The sequence below is a fragment of the Macrobrachium rosenbergii genome, chromosome 36 (genome assembly GCF_040412425.1).
Source record: "Macrobrachium rosenbergii isolate ZJJX-2024 chromosome 36, ASM4041242v1, whole genome shotgun sequence".
Taxonomy (NCBI): domain Eukaryota; kingdom Metazoa; phylum Arthropoda; class Malacostraca; order Decapoda; family Palaemonidae; genus Macrobrachium; species Macrobrachium rosenbergii.
The window spans coordinates 5,715,138-5,735,801 of NC_089776.1; the positions used below are offsets into that span (position 1 = coordinate 5,715,138).

The 20,664-nt window shown below is 36.2% G+C and overlaps 1 protein-coding gene across 1 annotated transcript; it reads right to left on the bottom strand.

Moving 5' to 3' along the window:
* Nucleotides 1-707: 707 nt before the first annotated feature.
* LOC136856565 (carbohydrate sulfotransferase 4-like) lies at nt 708-19,269 on the bottom strand. Its single transcript, XM_067134420.1, has 5 exons — nt 18,525-19,269; nt 8,695-8,956; nt 2,719-2,819; nt 1,802-1,921; nt 708-1,124 (listed from the first exon to the last, which is right to left on the bottom strand). The coding sequence occupies exons 1-5, from the start codon at nt 18,857-18,859 to the stop codon at nt 797-799; spliced, it is 1,146 nt and encodes a 381-aa protein (XP_066990521.1). The 5' UTR covers nt 18,860-19,269; the 3' UTR covers nt 708-796.
* Nucleotides 19,270-20,664: the final 1,395 nt, after the last annotated feature.

Genomic DNA, 20,664 nt, shown 5'->3' on the forward strand with positions numbered 1-20,664 from the left:
GCACCACAAACTAGGTTGGTCAAATAGGAAGTGAAGAAGTAGCAAAACTCATCTGCCTTTAGATTACTGAACCTTTTGGCCTTTTTTTACGGAAATCTTTTGCTTATCTTTTCTGTATGCAGTTATTGCTTATTTTTTATGAAACGAAGTTGTCTCGATACCAATACATATTCTAATTTGCAGAGTTACTAGAGAAATATGTTTACGTATTACATATGGAAAAGCATTAGGGACAACTTTAAAGGATTTACTTATATTTTTCATTATTTGTGAAATTTTACGAAAAGGCACATATGCATGAGCTTCAAAAACTGTCGTGAAATCATTGCTACTGGATTCCAAATGTATAATCTTTGTGCGCGGGAGGTCATTCGACACAATTTGGTGCGTTGCCTTCTGTGGCTTAATATCAGTAGTTTGTATTCTCATCTTTGATTGCTTCTAGGTATTTGAAATTTTCCGTTGTTGTTTGATGACAGGATTGTTGGTATTGTCAGTGAAGCAACGTTCTTCTTACTGACGCGGGTTGCAAGTGACTCAGACATTGAAAGGATAATAGTAGCCAATGCTCAAAAACATTCGTGTGGACTGTAGCTCTAAAACTGTCATAATGGTACTGTGCTGCTGGTGAAATCTATATCAATTACACTCTGAATTTTCTGATTTAATGGCGTCATGCTGCTAGGGAGATTTAAATCATTATAATGTGAATGTAGCCTTCTTTTACTGGTGTACTCAAGAACATTTAAAAAATCCGATTTTAAGTTGAACAATCTATCCTATTTTAAATACTTGATCAAGGCTTGCCTCCCGACACCAGCAGGGGTAATGATGCATTCACAAGTTCCGTTTTTGAACTGAAGATTCGAAGACCTAATTGAGAGAGAGGCTTCAGACATTCCCGCTGAAATGTCAAAATCTGACGGAAGTCTGCCTTCTTGCGCCATCTGTTGACTTGTTTTCTGGAGTCCTTCCTCGTGATGAAAGGCTCGTTGGGATCCCCCTTCTTTCTACCGATGATCTTCATCTGACGATTAGTCACACTAAGTTGAGCGAAGGACATGATATCCTTTAGGCTGTTTACCAGGTCATCGCTCACCTTCTCGTACTGGATGAATTTGAATCTGTTGGGAAAATGAAAGCCAAATATTCCTTTATTTTCTCTGTGAGGACACCAGAAATAATCATGGGAGTTTGGATTTTTTTTCTAGTCTGCAGGGCATTCTTACTAATATATCTTATATACCAAGGTAAGCAAATCTTGAATGTTCCGAATATTATTCATCCACAAACGATAAACAGTATTTTGGCTTTCTAATCTATAAGAAAAACATATATTTATCTTTTTGATATGAAGGGAGGATCTCTGTATATTCTTAGTTTTGGGTGAAAACAAAATAGTTACTGATTTTTGTACACAAAAATGTGGATTTTTTTTATGGTGCATTTAAAAACAAAACAAATGCACGTAATTTGCAGAGAAAGATAATTCCGTTTTATATGTAGGAATGGTCCCTTGAAATTGCCAAGTTCGTAAAGTGAAGAACGAACCCGCATTCCTTTTGCACTTACAGTAATGTAGCTACTTCTTGGCTATTTCAGCGGGAAACCCATTCAGCCCATACCTCAACTATGTTGGCTCTACTAGGGTGCAGTGTAGTTTTATTAGGCAGGCAATACATTCGCCTTGTCGGTGATTTTAGAAAGTCATCCGTCTTTTACTTCCTTTATTTTATTGACGGTACTCTCGTTTCCACTATTTACACAGTGCAAAGGGACTCCATGAAATTATAGTACTTACTTTTCTGGAAACTGTTGCATCATTTTCTTGGCTTCCCGAAGGTCATCATCAAGTAACTCGCAAACTGTCTTTGGATCTTTGCAGGTCTTATCGTGGCACCAGTTGACTTTGGAACGGGACCTTTGTAAGGAAAGGGAAGGATTCCCTGTAATATGACACTCTCGCAATAAGTCATTAAAACCACTTGTTTCTTTTCCTTATTGTTCAGAGATTATTATTTTTCATTATTATTTTATATTGAGTATCGAAAGAGCAGTTCCTTTTACATTTTCCATTATCCTTTTCACTAAAGTTGTAAAGAGCTGACCTCCATCTTAGGTAACCGAATGTCAAATACTCAATTGCATTCAGTGGATATTCTTTTTACGAGTTTTTTGGTTCTTTTTATGTAGATTGTGTTTGAAGATAATGGTGTGATTGTATCTGCATTCATTGACGTTCTGTTTGAAACTTACTTTTGAATTTTCTGAGTCAACAAGATATTTGTGGAAACAGATCACTGAATTTAGTTTTGAACGATTTAGCGAACATTGTGAATGGTTAGGTTTTAAGATATTACAAAATAATAAAGAATCCTGGATCCATTATAAAATATTGAATTCATTACAGGTAATTGACCTATATAATTATTATAAAAATATTTGATTACCTTTAAACAAATTTGTTTTAAAACCCTACGGAGAACATATTTGGTGTCTATATAGAGAAGGATATAGATTATTTAACAAGAATAATCATAACCATATTTCTCATCGCCTCCAACGACGAGTGGCAAAGAGGGCCTTTGTGAAATTCCACAGCACGTGTCTTTCCTGTGCTTTTGCTTTCACAAATCCCCACTCATCTCCAGCCTTGTAAGGTTACATAAATTGTGTGCATTTTAAACACTTGCCCAACTCACTCGGTTCAACACTCACTCTAGAACAGCCCGAGGGTCACGAGCCAAGTAGATAATTCGGAGGTCAAGGTCGTCATTCTCCAGCAGAGGCCACGCCCACTTCAGGGATAATCGTAGAAGCTGTCAACATCGGAAGAGAGTCTTAGGCAACTGGGATAGATCTTTTGGGGGGAAAATTTCCTCTCTACTAAAATTTTTTATTTTTATTACTGATGTCAGTCGTACTTCTCTCCAAGTCCTACGTACCCCTCTCTGGAAGTTGGATTGTTAAGTCACATTTTTGTCTAAAATCTTAATATGCAGACAAACCACCTGTTAAGTTTGTTGCTGTTGTTGGCACAGAAAATTAAAAATTAGTTTAAAATAGTTTGTCGCGATAGAAAATGGGCACTTAAAGAAAAGGATAATTTTAATTTTTATTAATTGATAATTTTTCTGTTTTATTAATTGATGATAATGTAAAAGATAAATCTTGGAAATAGACCGCAAAAGACAAATTTAACTTTGAAAGATTCGAAAAAATTAAGGGGTTTGGGAAATGTAATGAGGATTGACACACACCTATATATGTAAGTTCATACACTATATATATGTAATATATATATGTGTGTGTGTGTATAATACATATATATACATATATACATACATATATATATATATATATATATATATATATATATATATATATATATATATATATATATATATATATATATATATATATAATACAGCAGGAAGGAACACGTGACTGAGAATATCACTAAGTCCACGTTGGAAGGTGAGTGAAAACCGTGACTTTGAACAAGTACTTTAGTAGTTTATTCTACATTTTCAAGTTCATAATGAATACAAAAGAAGTTGGCAGAGATTTATATACAAAAACAGAAGGTGGGGGCAGGGTTACATGCTACCCAGGTTAACAAACTGTAACCCCGCCCCAACCTTTTGTTTTTGTATATAAATCTCTGTCAACTTCTTTTGTATTCAATGTTAACTTGAAAATGTAGAATAAACTACGACAGTATTTGTTCAAAGTCCCTGATATTCACTCACCTTCCAACGTGGACTTAGTGATATATATATATATATATATATATATATATATATATATATATATATATATATATATATATATATATATATATATATATGAAAAGCTCATAGGTCACAGATATTTTATGAATTACAATACACAGAAGATTTTTTATTAATAAGTGTAACTAAAGGCATTGTAAAAAGCCTTGAGAGAATGCTTAGCTGGTGTCTGGCACAAATCCTGATTAGGAAAGCTGTATGAGTGTCGAATGTGTCACATATTCTTGAGACGTGAGAGCATCCCTGCCTGGCGACAAGACTTTGTGAGTTTGTTCGCCGGAAATGTCCAGGTTCTGGAGAATTCATTCATATGTATGTTTTGTTTGGGGGGGGCGGAGCCCCAGGGAGTGAAGGTATTAGTTATCAAACAAATTGCCATTCGAAGATCAACACCGAATATTGATAGAAGCCTTCATTGAAGGATTTGTGGTTTGAGATCTGTCGATTAAGATTGATATTTGAAGGTAGGAAACATTTTAGATTTCCCAAACTGTGGATTGTTCTTTTCATTTAACATATATCTTACTTGAATTTGGCATTTTCTACATTGTTTGTATTTCATAAGTAACATGGGAGGAATTCCCATCTTTATTTTTATGTATTTGTTTACAAGGGTTTTATTTGACTTCTTCATAAGTTTCGCTGAGGAAGAGGTTAAGATGTACTTATTGGGGAATATACTGGACTTTGACTTATTTTGACCTATTGTGGGGAAATTATTTAGAGACAATAATTAGTTGAATATGGTGCACCTTAAATGTTTGCTCATTTGGTGAACATTAGTATTCCATTTTATTTCATATCTTGTTTCTTGCAATCCAGTTATGTTAGATTATTGTCAAATGAATTATTTTGGGTAATGCTTGTTTCGCTGTAGACCTGAGAGAGAGAGAGAGAGAGAGAGAGAGAGAGAGAGAGAGAGAGAATGAGAATGTGTGTATGTACAAATGTATGAAGCCAGTAGCCACTTTGATTCAGTCACTATCGAGCTACCAATAGATGGAACTTCTTGACTGTTAGCAAAAATGGGTAAACACACACACACACACACACACACACACACACATATATATATATATATATAGTATATATATATATATATATATAGTGGGATTAACCCACACGCCAGCAACAGTGGATATTAAAGAACTTTTGTAGCTTACTGATTGTATATGAATCACAGTGATGTGATAAAAAGCATGGCTGCATGCGACAAACGCACTACACGGTCAACATGGCAGAGGTGGGTAGATATCGTCTCCAAATACAAACACCTGAGTTCGATGGGGATTTGTAGGTGGGAGCCGATATCCACTCATACCTCACTTGCTGGCCGTGGGTTAATGCATCCACTGTAGTCCTGAGTTCTTGTCCTTTGCTGGTTCGAGCCCACGGACGACGAACTTATTATCAACTAAAAATTCCTCTTCAGTAACATATATGAAAATATATTATTTCGAGGTAGAGCGAATTGGATATTAAAGGACGTTTTTAACTTACTGATTGTATATGAATCACGGTGATGTGATAAAAAGTCATAATATGGCTGCGTGCGACAAACGCACTACACGGTCAACATGGCAGAGGTGGGTGGATATCGTCTCCAAATACAAACACCTGAGTTCGACGGGATTTGTAGGTGGAGCCGATATCCACTTATATCTCACTTGCTGGCCATGTGGGTTAATGCATCCACTGTAGTCCTGAGTTCTTGTTCGGCTGGTGTGAACTTATTATCGGTAACACTGAAAATATATTATTTCCTGAATTGGATATTCGTTTGTCCTTCGCTGGTTATATGCCCACCGGACGACGAACTATATTATCAACTATAAAATATACCTATATATATATATATATATATGTATATATATATAATAATATATTATTTATATATATAGGTATATATAGTGAATTGATATTAATAGGACATATATATATATATATATTTATATATATATATATGAATATACATATATATATATATATATATATATATATATATATATATATATATATATATATACATATATATATATATATATATATATATATATAAAATCATGATATATACAAATGTTGTATTAATCCATTTATATATATATATATAATATATCTATATGGAGAATTCTCACATATAGGGGGAATATTATATATATGATAAATGGTTTAACCATTTCTTGTACTGGAGAATTCTCACAGAAGGGGGATAAATGGACTTGAACCCTTGACAAAGTACCTTCCAATTACTCCAGTGGACAGTCAAACCATTGAGCCACCAAGAGAGGTATAAGTTATGGCGAATCTGTCATACTTATTTACCTGTTGAGAGTGGGGAAATTATACTTGGCTTCGGAATTAACACACCTCCACCGTGATAGCTCATTGGTGTGTTTGGAACATGCAGTTCTTATTATGAAATTTTTATCACTTTGCGATTTATATACAATCATGAAGCTACAAATGTTGTTTAATATCCAATTCTCTACTTTGGGAATATCCCTGATGGAGATATCACCAAAGGGGAATTTTATAATTGATAAATGGATTGGTACCGCCTGGTCTCGCTCCCTCGACATAGTACCTTCCAACAACAACAGTCAACAGTCAAACCGCTGAGCCACCAAGAGAGGTATAAGTTAATGTTGAATCTGCCGTACTTATTTACACGTCGAGAGCGAGTAAATTATACTTGGCTTCGGCATTAACCTACCTCCACTGTGATAGCTCATTGGTACGTTTGGGACACACAGTTCTTATTATGAAATTTTTATCACACTGTGATTTATATATAATCATGAAGCTACAAATGTTTAATATCCAGTTCACACTACTTCGGAAATATCACAGATGGGGAATTATCACCGAAGGGGAGTTTTATAAGTGATAAATGGATTGGTTCCGCCAGGTCTCGATATCTCAACACAGTACCTTCCAACAACTCCAGTCGGTGGTCAAACCACTGATCCACGAAGAGCAGTATAAGTTAATTCCGAATCTGCCGTACTTATTTACCCGTCGAGAGTGGTGAAATTATACTTGGCTTCAAACATTAATCCATCTCCATCATGATAGCTCATTGGTATGTTTGGAACATGCAGCTCTTATCATGAAATTTTTATCACATCATAAATTGTATACAATCATGAAGCTACAACTGTTGTTTAATATCCAATTCACACTACTTCAGGAATATCCCTGATGGGGAATTATCACTGAAGAAGACTTTTATAAGTGATAAATGGATCGGTACTTCCGGGTCTCGATCCCTCAACACTGTACCTTCCAACAACTCCAGTCGACGGTCAAACCACTGAGCCACCAATAGAGGTATAAGTTAATGCCAAATCTGCTGTACTTATTTACCCGTCGAAGCTGGGAAATTACAGTTGGCTTCGGCATTAACCCACCTCCACCATGATAGCTCATTGGTACGTATGGAACACTCAGCTCTTATTCTGAAATTTTTATCACACCATGATTTATATACAATCATGAAGTTACAAATGTTGTGTAATATCCAATTCACGCTACTTTGGGAATATCCCCGATGAGGAATTATCACTGAAGGGGAATTTTATCAGTGATAAATGGATTGGTACTGCTGGGTCTCAATCTCTTGACACAGTACCTTCCAACAACTCCAGTCGAAGGTCAAATCACGGAGCCACCAAGAGAGGTATAAGGTAATGCCAAATCTGCTGATATATTTACCTGTCGAGGGCAGGGACACTATATTTGGCTTCGGCATTAATCAACCTCCATCATGGTAGCTCTCAACGGGTAAATAAGTATGGCAGATTCAGCATTACCTTATACCTCTCTTGGTGGATCAGTGGTTTGACCATCAACTGGAGTTGTTGGAAGGTACTGTGTCGAGGGATTGAGACCCAGCAGTACCGATCCATTTATCACTGATAAAATTCCCCTTCAGTGATAATTCCCCATCAGGGATATTCCCAAAATAGTGTGAATTGGATAATATCCAATTCACATCATTTGTAACTTCATGATTGTATATAAATCATGGTGTGCTAAAAATTTCAGAATAAGAGCTGCGTGTTCCAAGCATGCCAATGAGCTATTATGGTGGAGGTGGGTTAATGCCGAAGCCAATTGGACCACTTGGTTACCTCAGGCTCACTGTACAGAGCACAGCCATCACCCTACTAACCAGAAATTTTGTTGTAGCTTGAAGGGTATAAACCTCACCCACACACTATGCCAGTATTGTACAAAGCAACTTTTCGTTAAGTAAAAACTGTCTAAGGTAGTCGAGGTTGAGCTCTGAATGTCAAACAAATATTTTCTCTAGTTGTAAGCGTGGTTATCGTTCTCAATACACTAAGTCAGGATTACTTCAGTGTTCTAGATTTGGGGCTACTCGATAGCCAAAAAGTGTAACTCTCATTTCTGAATCAGTTACAACATATATATATATATATATATATATATATATATATATATATATATATATATATATATATGTGTGTGTATATATATATATATATATATATATATATATATATATATATATATATATATATATATATATATATGTGTGTGTGTGTGTGTGTGTGTGTATATATATATATATATATATATGTGTGTGTGTGTGTGTGTGTGTGTGTGTGTGTGTATATAATATATATATATATATATATATATATATATATATATATATATATATATATGTGTGTGTGTGTGGGTGGTGTGTATAGAATGTGTATAAAAAATTGTTCACCATTGTAGAGTCATATCTGTAGTAAATGACCTGAAATACATGATCTGTTTGAAAAGAAACTTTTTTGACTAGAAATTAAAGAGCCTCATTTGTTCGCTAAATGTTATTTATGGGATAAAAATTTTCATGTGACAAAAGTAATAGTTTGGACGTTACCTTAATGATGTGGATATTTGCCCTCTGACAAACTTCATTTACGTAATCCGTTTTAGCACATAATGAGGTTTTCTTGCAGTTTTTGGAGAGATAGGTATTGTACATCATGTAGAAAGGCTGCTTACTCAGGTATTTAACTTGCTTGTCGAAAGATGAAGCAATATTACAGGTGAGGAGTCCTTGCAGGAAGCGCCTGGCGTTGCAGGTTTCGTTGTTGCTCTCGTGGAGAATTTTCACATTCCACCAAAGCAGGGGCTCCGTGCTGTAAAACAGGCAGCACGTGATATATATACTTAGTTGCTAAAAGCAGGGTCGGATTAAGGGAGGGGGGTCCAGGCCCCCCACCAAGAAGGGGCCTCTCACCAATAAAAACAATACATTTTAATTTAATAAGGTTAGTATTGTAATCGGGCACTTATATCACCCATACTAACCAAATTGAAAATTTTATTATTAAGTTTGACAATAACATGATGCTCGTACATACGAATGTTACGAATGTTTGTGTCACTATAGTTGTAAGTTGTGTTTCAAATTGTAATGATTTGTGGCTGCAAAATAACATACCTCAGTATTCTTTGTATTACGGCCAAATCAAGTTTCTAGACGTGTCACAGTTAGAATACAACCTAACTCGTTAATCTATATGTCTCACGCGAGATAATAGCATCTATAAGTATATCTGAATTGACTTAATTATAATAACGGGTTACGCTAGTCATGTTTACGGTTTCCTAGTGTTCAGATGAAATGTTCGAAGAATTAGCCTCCGGCTACAATGTTAAAAGTTTCCAAGAGTAAGAAGACATTATATATTTTAACTTGTAACAGATAGTAATTACGTTAAACATCTTTACCCTTCTCAATCATTAATCATAACTAAACAATTGCCAAGCCAATAAAGCAGGAAGTGAGATCTAGGCTAAAGTTGTGACTGAATAAAAAGTCACACGCTCTGAAACCCTCTTCCTCTTCCTCCCCTCCAGCGCTGCCAGCGCTTGAAAAAATTTTTTCAAGCTCTTGAAAAATTAACCATGGTCTTGAAAGCTTGAAAAAAAAAAGTTAAAACCCCGGAAATCTTGAAAAATCTATACCGAATAACATAAAATTCTCATAAAATGAGAGAGAGAGAGAGAGAGAGAGAGAGAGAGAGAGAGAGAGAGAGAGAGAGGCTCTGACGCGTCGCGTACAATACACGTAACACACCCAACAAACAGACAACACTTCTGCAGCTGCTCCCCTGTTCTGTGCTTCTGTTCTTCAGTGAGTTCAGTCTTTGCTTTGCTTTGCTTTGCTCTGCTTGTGAGTGGCATTGGAGTGAGGCTGAGTGTGCCATTCGAGGTGTATAGTGTTGAGTCATTTACCCTATGAGACTGGTAAAAACTGCCACAGTGAAAGGGGTGTAACTACTTGTAAATAAGTCAGCATAATGATTCATGTTTAGCTTCTACTAGAATAGAAATTGATCAAGGTTATCAGAAATAAATAAGTTGGTTAGGTTGATTCACCTGGTTAGCTATTTTTTTAGCACATTATACTAGTCTTTTGGTCAAGGTAACTAACTATTAGCTATACAAGTGTAGCACATATTTAAAGGTAAGCCAGTAAACTTTCGATAATGCAGAAATAGATCAAGCAGATGAAAGTAGTGACTTGTGGTGGCGCTGTTATCAGTTGTATTTAGATTCATACTCATGTTAATTAATTCCATCATCCATTACTCATCCATTTTTCATCTGTAAATTTCCATTTCATACTCGCCCATCACCCATTTAATGTAATTTATATAATGACGCCACCACAGGCTTGTTTCGTCACAATCAGCTGATTAGTGACGAAACGACCTTGCCACGTTGTTTGTTTTGTATATTAATCTTTTGTAAGTATATTTATCTATTGTTTTTTCTTGAATTTTAGGAATCTAAATTTGATAGGACTCTTTTATGCCTTAGCAAATCTTATTTATGCACATGTAACCTTCTGATCTATTTATATATTTTTAAATAACTTCAACAACTGATATATTAACAACTTATATATAACCAGATAACTTTAACCTCCGAAGGACATTTAATTAAAGTACAAGTATTACACTCGCTAGCTCGGGTATTACTCTCATAATTAAAGTATAAATAATATCCAATTTAATTTGTTCTTTCTAGTCAAATAAATTTAAGTTAATATTCATTTCTCGTTTATACCTTACATGTTCTTCTGCCTGAGATATCCTTATAGATTGCCAGGCTGGTGGCAGCATACCTACAGTTCATTAATCTCTTCAGTATCAAAATTCTTTCATCACACTGGCTGACCTATCGGTGATATTTTTTTTCTCATCAATAATACCTATTAAAAAATTCTATCATTACAGTGGTGTCTAGCGGTGGTATATTTTTAACTTAATTATCCCTAGTCAAAAAAATCATGCATTACAGTGAGGTCGTCTTTTTTTCGTATTTTTGTTCCTTGCTTTTTTTTTTTGTCATTCACTATTTAGTGTAATCAGGCATTCCAAACCTATTACTAGCCAGGAAGCCATATGGGGCATGGACGAATTACGAAATTTACGAATGTTGAGAAATTACGAAAGTTTTTTTTTAAGTCACTGATTTAGGCAATAGACATTAGGCAATCAATTGATTATTCGAACTGTCAAAAGTTTTTTGTTAATTAGGTTAGATTTTTAATTTTATGGTGAGTATGGTCAATTCATATATTTTCAGATTACAATTTGCTAGCAGCATGGACAATCGAGAAGGAGACAGACTTAGGCAACGCAAAAGAAATTGGGAGTCTGGGTCTTCAAAAAGAAGTAAAACAAAGGAAGCAATAACAAAATCAGCAGAAGAAATGGGAAAGATTAGAAAATTGGACCAGTTCTTTACTGTTCAACCTCAACCAAGACAAATGTCAGGAATGAGTAATGAGATTGCAGAACCTGATCAATCTGCGGAAATGGTTAACCAAGCCACTGCTCCTGACAAAGAAAATGCAGAAATAGTAGGCTAATGGGTCCAACTGAAGAAGATAAAGAAATGGAGGCTGATAGCGACACATGTCTTTCAGAAGCTGAAGTTGAGGGCCCACCAGGGGCCAATGACATTGGACTTTGGCCATCCATTATTTCGGAGCAGATGCGTGAATGCTGGCTGAAAAGGGGTGTATCAACAGTTCAGCACTGTGATGAAAGATTGTTCTCCGCACACTCGAAGCAGCAACCTAGAAAGGATCGCAATCCAAGGATGTGTACGCTTGGGCTCTTCCGTCGTCAAAATCTTAATGGGGAAGTCATAACAAGGAACTGGTTATGCTTCTCTCCCTCAAACGGATGTGTTTACTGCTTTACGTGCAGACTGATGAGAATACAGAAAAACCTCAGTCTTCTCTGCTCTCGTCTACTGGATTCTGTGATTGGAAACATTCACACGAACGTCTACATAATCATGAGCAGTCAACAGAACATCTGAAGGCTACAGTTGCTTTCAATGGGAGGTTAAAAGCAATTGGGCGTGTGGATACGGAACTGACACAACAGGTTGAACATCTTGAGCAATATTGGAGATCAGTATTGAAACGAGTAATTAGCGTTATTCACTTCATTGCTGAGCGGGGCTTAGCATTTAGAGGGGACAGCGAATTGGTTGGTTCACCTAGAAATGGAAACTTTCTAGGTATTCTTGAACTTATTTCCCAGAACGATGACTTTCTTGCACATCATATCAAAACTGAAGCCAATCGTGGAAAGGGTCACACAAACCATTTGTCATCTACAATAATGGAAGAAGTTATCAGCATAATGGGTGAACAACTCCTCAGAGAAATTATTTCTAGAGTAAAGAAGTCAAAATACTACTCAATCTCTTTGGACTCCACACCTGATGCAGCCCACATTGACCAACTGACCCTTCTATTGAGGTACATGGAGAAAGATAGACCTGTGGAACGATTTATAACCTTTATGGCAAACAAAGGGCATGGTGCTGAACATAGGTTCAATGCTTTGATGGAATTTTTGAACACACATGACCTAGACCTTGGAAACTGCCGTGGACAAAGTTACAACAATGCATCAGCAACGAGTGGTAAATACAATGGTCTTCAAGCCAAAGTGTGAGAGGAGAACAGTCTTGCATCCTGGATTCCTTGTGCAGCACATTCACTTAACCTGGTTGGTAAAAATGCTGTAGAATGCTGCTCAAGTGCTGTACATTTTTTGACTTCCTTGAAAAGCTGTTTGTCTTCTTCACAATTTCAACCCATCGGTATCAACTTCTGGATGAGGCTTTAAAGAATAATGATTCATCACTGACTCTCAAACGTGTCACAACAACGCGCTGGTCCTGCAGAGCTGATGCAATTAAGGCTCTTAAGCATGATTATGAGCAGATTAAGGAGGTACTTAAACATATTGTTGATGACATTGAAGAAAAAAGGTGAGTACGCTGTGAAGCAGGAGGATTGTTAAAACAGATGAATCAGCTTGAAACAGGAATTTACACCAACCTTCTGGAATGATATTCTGCAAAGAACAGATGTAACTAATAAAACTCTACAACACGCAAAACTTGATCTAAATACTGCTGTGGCATCACGGACTAGCTTGAAAGACTATGTTGCATCAAAGCGTGACTCCTTCCACACTTATGAAAAAGAAGGTGAACAGCTGTCTCAGTCTGGTTCAGCATTCTATATGCAGACAGAATCTCGGCAGAAGCGCCGCAATGTGCGACTTAACCCATTGGATTATGGACATGCAGAAGAAGTACAACTCAGCCCTTCTGAAAAATACAGAACACAAACTTTTTTGCCTGTCATTGATCAGTTTATCTCTTCTCTCGACCAACGTCTGGAAGCATACAAACAGATATCAAGTCAATTTAGTTTTTTTAGACATCTGCAAAAGCTTTCTTCAGACGAACTTCACGACACAGCAGAGCAACTCGTCAGGGCATATCCAGATGACTTGGATATTACATTTAAGGAGGAACTGTGCCAGTTTGTAACATTTGCTAATATATTCACAGATGAGGAGCCAACAGATATCAGCACAGCTTTTCCTGTACAGACTTATATTGGACAAGGGTGTGCAGGACACTTTCCCAAACATAGAGATAGCTCTACGAATATACTTTGTTTTGATGGTGTCAAACTGCAGTGGGGAGCGCTCTTTCTCAAAGCTAAAGTTAATTGAAAACAGATTACGGACTTCCATGAAACAGAAACGTCTGGTAAATCTGACTATAATGAGCCTCGAGTCAGATATATTGCGTGAACTGGACTTCAACGAAATCATCTTGAATTTGCAATAAAAAAATCAAGAAAAGTATCGAGAAAGTAATCCTGGCTAACATATAACTCCATAAGAAAGAATGAGCTATTATAATTATATGTGTTAGTTACATTATTATTTTTATATAAATAATTGTAACTGTATATGTGTAAAAAAAATATGGTAAGAACAACTTATGCTTATTTTATTTTGTGTTTATAACATCGGAAGAATAGTCCCATAATAACATCTAAATAGAAGAATAATCCCATTGTCATTTTTTTGCAAAAGTCACAATCATGACTTAGTATTTCATAATGATAATAATGTAGGTGCGCCATATTGCCTAAGTGACTTAGGCTAAATAAAACTGTCCTACTAATATATTAGTATTTCTGTCCAAAAATTTTGGCTACTAGATTAATTAGACTATAGTTTGTAGTGTATGCAATAGGAGTTGAAAGGGGCCTCCCACCAGAGTGGGACCCAGGCCTCCCACCAGCTTAATCCGGCCCTGGCTAAAAGTGTCTGATGAAAACTGCAGATCTAACTGGCCAGAATTGCCTTCGGTTAAAATCGCCTCCAATTGACTTTAGTCTTCACGGGACCTAACCCAGGAGCAGAGCAAAACTACCGCGGCTGTCTCTAAGATGTCACCCCGAGAGGTAGGGGTGCCCATACCTGGCCAGAACCGTTCGTCAGATTGTTTCTTCTTGAGAAAGAGCCCATGAGTGGTCTTTCAATGCATTTTGTTCAATGATCACTTAAAGTGTTAGTTACCTGGAATTCTTTTTCACATTTTTTGTACTACATCTGACTTTCCTGTTTTTTCTTTCTGAACCTCCATGAAAAGGTGTATTTTCAGGATTAGCTCAAGCAAAGGGAGAAACAAATTATAGATTTAACTATTAGACAAAATTAATTTACGTACAGATGATAATTTTACCCAAAATTGAGAATCGTTTTGTCCATTTCTTATCCGTTCAATAACATTACACACATGAAAATAACCCAGTAATTCATTATTTCAATTGATTTCAGCGAAAAATTCTTCACGATGATAACTTTTCCTACACATGTTGACACTAAGAAAAATAAATAAAAAAGAAGTAATAAATGTGAATTTCGCACATTATTTCACTATATAGCCTACAGAACAGTAGTGAGTGACGAATGATTAACTAGTACTAATAATATTACTGAAGAAGATTGTTTCCTAACCTCCAATCAAAGAACTATAAATTGCCATTGCCGAGCGCAGAACATCGTGTGCGGCTGTCGATGACTGATATTCCCCAGCGCGCGCTTCTTCGGAACGTCGCCCTCGTTGGAGATCAAGAACCTGATATCGAGCAACTCATCCGTTTTTCTTACTGTTTTTTTTTTTTTTTTTTTTAGATTTTCCTGCTCTTAATGAAGTCTGTTTTATCCCATAAGAACTAAGACTGGGGATGAAAAACAAAACTTACAACGGCATTTATACAAGTCTGGCTGTGTGTTTTCTGCATTAATATTCTTTTTATTGCTCTCAATAAATAACCAAAAGATGTGACTGTAGACTTCTGGACTGATACAATGGCTATCAAAAAATTTTATATTTTTTCTATATAAAACATACCCAGCTACTTATAGAATTAATATGTGACGAAGATTCCAGTGTAACCTACTTGTTACACATAAAACCCTCATGTGATCATAATGCTATTTTTACATCTACCACTTAATCTCAAGAAAAGACTCCAGTACAACGGGAAAATTCCCCAAATCTTCTCCTTTGAGCGAACTTTTATTCTCTGGCATCCTCCTAACGTCACAATGAATCATTCTGTCATCATCAATAGATAAAATACGTATAATATCTCGGTATGCAGCAGCTCCACGTTCTGTACAACGATCAAGAGCAAGTGAGGTGTGATCACCTCTGAGGTAAATCTCAATGGGATTTGCATGCTGGAGGATTTTCTACAAGCAAAGTCTTTCAAATCCTCACTAGCAAAATTAAGATTGAAAAAAGCTCTTCCTTCGCTAAAACCTGAAAATTCAAGTCACCGTATTATAGCCGTAGCGAGTCTGTTAGGAGTTTTGTTATTCCACGATGACTAATACTGGGGATGAAAAACTGCACATACAAACGTCATTTCTACATGAATGAGGACCACTACAGTCTGTTTGTTCTCTTCCGTCAGTGTTAATTTACTGTTCTTCGACTGGAAGGTAGGAAACAATCTTCTTCATAATATTATCATTGCTTGTTAATTATTTATGACTCACTATTGTCGTCTATTGTAAAATGACGTACCTAATTGACGTATATTACTCCAAGGTGGAAGAAGAACAGGTGGAATCACGCGCAGCTCGAGACGAGTCAGTGACGTCAAACGGAACCCACAGCTACTCACGGTCAAATATACTGCAATGCATTTCTAGCCATAGAGCACTATTGCATTATTTTATAGTTCAATTCGCTCATTATTAAGTAGTTATAATATGATAAAATTATACAGTATTTCCCTTTACAGAAGAAAATATATTGTCATATAGCCTACTGTAAATGAAATACAACCAGGATAAAATAATATATTACTTGAGTAAGAATAAGAAGAGGAAGAGAGAGAGAGAGAATTCTGTCGTGAGTTTTACTTAACCTAATAAAGACCTAGGCCTATATCGATATATAATTTTATATATGCCTACTGAAAATCATGAAGGGTTTTGGCCATAATATTAGGCCTACTTACTATAGTTAATTCACTTTAGCTGGATATATCTGCCTGAAGGGCTCCCTTAAAATGATTCCGATAATTGTCTACAAAAAAAAAAAGCTTTCTTTAGCAGCCAAGTTCAGGGAGGCCTTTTAAGCGAGCTCTTCAGGAGAAAGAATCTAGCTTAAGTAATGTACTATTAACCCACGAATTGACAAAAATACACAGAGAGAGAGAGAATGTCATAAATTTTCCTTGTCCCATAAAAAAATCTAGGCTATACCTATGCGCCTATATGCTCCCTAGGTATTTTAGTTTATAGCAATGAACCTAATAGCAACAAAGAGTTAACAAACAATATGAATGAGTTGATAATAGGCTTAAGCAAAATTACTTTCATGAAAATTATATCAATCATCCAGCAAAAGTGTTGCATAGATATAGGCTTATAAAATAAAATAATTATACAAAAAGAAGGCATACAAAGATCTGAACTGTAAACTTTATAAACATGCCTTATAAATAGATTAATCAAAATTTTTGTATTCAAAGTCAGCCAAACCATTTTCATTTGAGAAATATTGAATTGGGCCTCTCTCTCTCTCTCTCTCTCTCTCTCTCTCTCTCTCTCTCTCTCTCTCTCTCTCTGTCTTACATAATTTCAATTCCAAAATAGGCTAAGCCAACTAAAATACTCTTCTATTGATATAGCAAAAAAAACCATATTTACCTAGAGTTATATCCTTTCTTTAGTAGGCACAGCAGAGTCTTTCAAATTTGTGTGCATTTTTAGGATAATCTAAAAGTATATGTCTATGGCTTTCTCCAATATTACGAGGGACAAAATGAATGGAGCATATTCTTGCATTCTTCACGTTGAAATCATCTTTCCTTTTGCACAGATTAACCCAAGTTTTGCAAAATAAAATGCCTTTTTCTTGGCGATGGCGATCATCATTATTGCAACCAAACACAGAACATACCACCATCTTTGTTGTCTCTTATCAGCTGATTGAAATGTTAAAAGATCGGCGAATTCCCTCCAAAACAGTATGAGTCAATGAACCTCTTGCCACTTACTCAGCTGGGTTCCAAGTGACGTCACTGCGCGGGAAAACGCAAAATTCGTTCTCTCACGAACTCACCTTACTCTTCTTCCACCTTGTATTACTCCTTAAGCTGAAATCATTGAAATAACAGATGATTGGACGATATTTAAATCCAGGACGAAATTATTTATAGGAAGATCCTTAAATCTTATCTATCTATACCCATTAGGCTAACATGGGTCCGTGTAATGTTTATGTAGGTATATGAAACTAAAAATGATTCCATTTCAAATGTAATCGTCCTATAACGGGAATGGCACAGCAGCTCAGTCGACCATAACCTAAGGGATCGTTGGGTGCCTGTCCCACTGAACTTACCCTAGGGCAATACGAGCTTCGTTCTCTGTACGCGGTTTTAGCTCTCTGAGGCTGCAGCAGACCCTCGAGAACTTAGATAATTTAAATCATTTTTCACTGATGCTCGGTTACTTCTTTTCTCGGGCTTTTACATCCAATAGAATTGCGTTGATTGATTTGAATGAGTAACAAATTTGGTGGGAGTAGATTCCCATAAATATCTATTGCTTCAGTTTGAGTTATAGAGGGGACTAGCGCTTTGCCATACATTTTATCATATTATGGTAATGATAACTATCTAGTGAATTTTAGTTCATAATTTGTTCCTATTTCCTGACTGAACCAGATATGATACTGCAATTCTCAATATAAAACGCGAAAAAACTAAATTTATAAATGCTGGAGGGTATAACATTATTCTTCAAAAATAAAATGGAAAGATAAAGGCAGTACCTGTAAAATGTGTCGGGCAGAGCATTAGCCAGCAGTTCACCCAGGTATGTTGAGCCGCTCCTCCATGCCGTCCATAGAATGATGCTTCTTGGAACCTTTTTCTTTGGCGAGTTGACGGGCCGAGTTGTGGCGGTGGTTTCTCTGTGGACGCTGAAGTTGGTCGTCTGGTCAAGTAGAGATGACTTTGCTTTGTGGTCTGATCTAATCCCATAGATTAAGTGAGTGAAGCCTGTCGGGTCGTACGTCACTGGATGTAGGAACAGAGCGAACGCTACCGTTATTGTTAGAAACACGACAAATCTTTTCATGCGAATTCGTTGTTGTATCCTTATCATGTCGAGCTGGATTCTTTAGGATTTTAGAAGCTTTTACTTTGCCCTTCTCGAATGGAGGTTTTGTTTTCCCTTACTGCTAAAATTTTCCGCTCGTGATGGTCAGTCTTCAGGAATTTGTGTCATCATATTTTCTTACCGTTTTTTACCATATAGTCACTCATGCACTTTGTCACTTCCTTTTTATAATCTTAGGAACTCGTTTTACACTTTAATATTTCCTTCGCATACACTGATATTGATTTCTGATAGTGCTCTCAGTGTTGATGCTGATATTACTCCAACATTCATATATGGAAAAACTGCGGTCCAGGTTGAATTATTATACTGTCATTAATTGTTGATATTAAGTCAACCTACAACCTGGACTTAAGTTACTCACAGGGTAAAGCTGATTCTATACTGATGCGTTATTTGTGACTTATTATTTGAAAATACAAATATATCTTATATAAAATTACTGACAAACTATCACAAACACACATATATATACATACATATATATATATATATATATATATATATATATATATATATATATATATATGTGTGTGTGTGTGTGTGTGTGTGTGTGTGTGTATATACATATATATACAAAAATGGAAAAAATAATAAGATTTAAAAAATTTAAAACCAACTGAGTGCATACGAAGGACATTATATTTGAGGTTGATCTCCGCTTTTAGTTTTCTGTAAAAGAAAACTATTGTGACGGCTTTATCTGTCCATCTGCACTTTTTCTGTCCGCCCTCAGATCTTAAAAACTACTGAGGCTAGAGGGCTGCAAATTGGTATGATGATCATCCACCCTCCCACCATTAAACATATCAAATTGCAGCCCTCTAGCCTCAGTAGTTAAAGTTTCATGGGCCGCTGCTCATACAGCATTATACCGAGATCACCGAAAGATAGATCTATTTTCGGTGGCCTTGATTGTACGTGTAAGGGGAAGTAAACCTTCTATAACCAGAATTAAGGCTTGATGTAAAAGCATATAGACAGAGTATTTGGCCACGAGGAAAGAGAAATCATCTTTCCCATTTAAGGCAAACTATAAACAACAGAAAACAAGTAAAAAATGCGTCGAAGTTTCTTCGGCGCAATCGAGTTTTCTGTACAGCGTATAATCAAGGCCACCGAAAATAGATCTATCTTTCGGTGGTCTCGGTATAATGCTGTATGAGCAGCGGCCCATGGAACTTTAACCACGGCCCGGTGGTGGCCTATCTTATATCGTTGCCAGATGCACGATTACGGCTAACTTTAACCTTAAGTCAAATAAAAACTACTGAAGCTTGAGGGCTGCAATTTGGTATGTTTGACGATTGGAGGGTGGATGATCAACATACCAATTTGCAGCCCTCTAGCCTTAGTAGTTTTTAAGATCTGAGGGCAGACAGAAAAAGTGCGGACGTACAGACAAAGCCGTCACAACAGTTTTCTTTTACAGTAAACTAAAACCGGAGATCAACCTCAAATATAATGTCCTCTGTATAAACTTAATTGGTTTTACATTACTTTAATCTTATTGTTTTCCCCCTTTTTTTTTTGTAAAACTGAGCTTTCTTTGTAATATTTTTTTTCTACTGTATATAGTTTACCTTAGAGTGTCTATGAGTACAGGTGAAAGATCTTGCACTTCGTTGTTCCAATTTCCCCGTATATTATGATCAATTTTAATTTCCCGTGGTGCAAGTTATACATAATGAGGACCACTTATTCTTAGGCTATATTGTATTCTAGACTTGCTTCACACAAAACCATTTCCTGCAAGAACTTGTTCCGCTCTTACTCTTCGAAAACTCATC

Bases quoted from the DNA above. Each gene is read 5' to 3' on its own strand.
- LOC136856565 (XM_067134420.1), bottom strand. From the start codon at position 18,859: ATGATAAGGATACAACAACGAATTCGCATGAAAAGATTTGTCGTGTTT. The intron at 8,957-18,524 runs GTACTGCCTTTA...CCTGTTTTACAG, and splicing joins CTGCCCGACACATTTTACAG to CACGGAGCCCCTGCTTTGGT. The intron at 2,820-8,694 runs GTAACGTCCAAA...CGATGTTGACAG, and splicing joins CAAATATCCACATCATTAAG to CTTCTACGATTATCCCTGAA.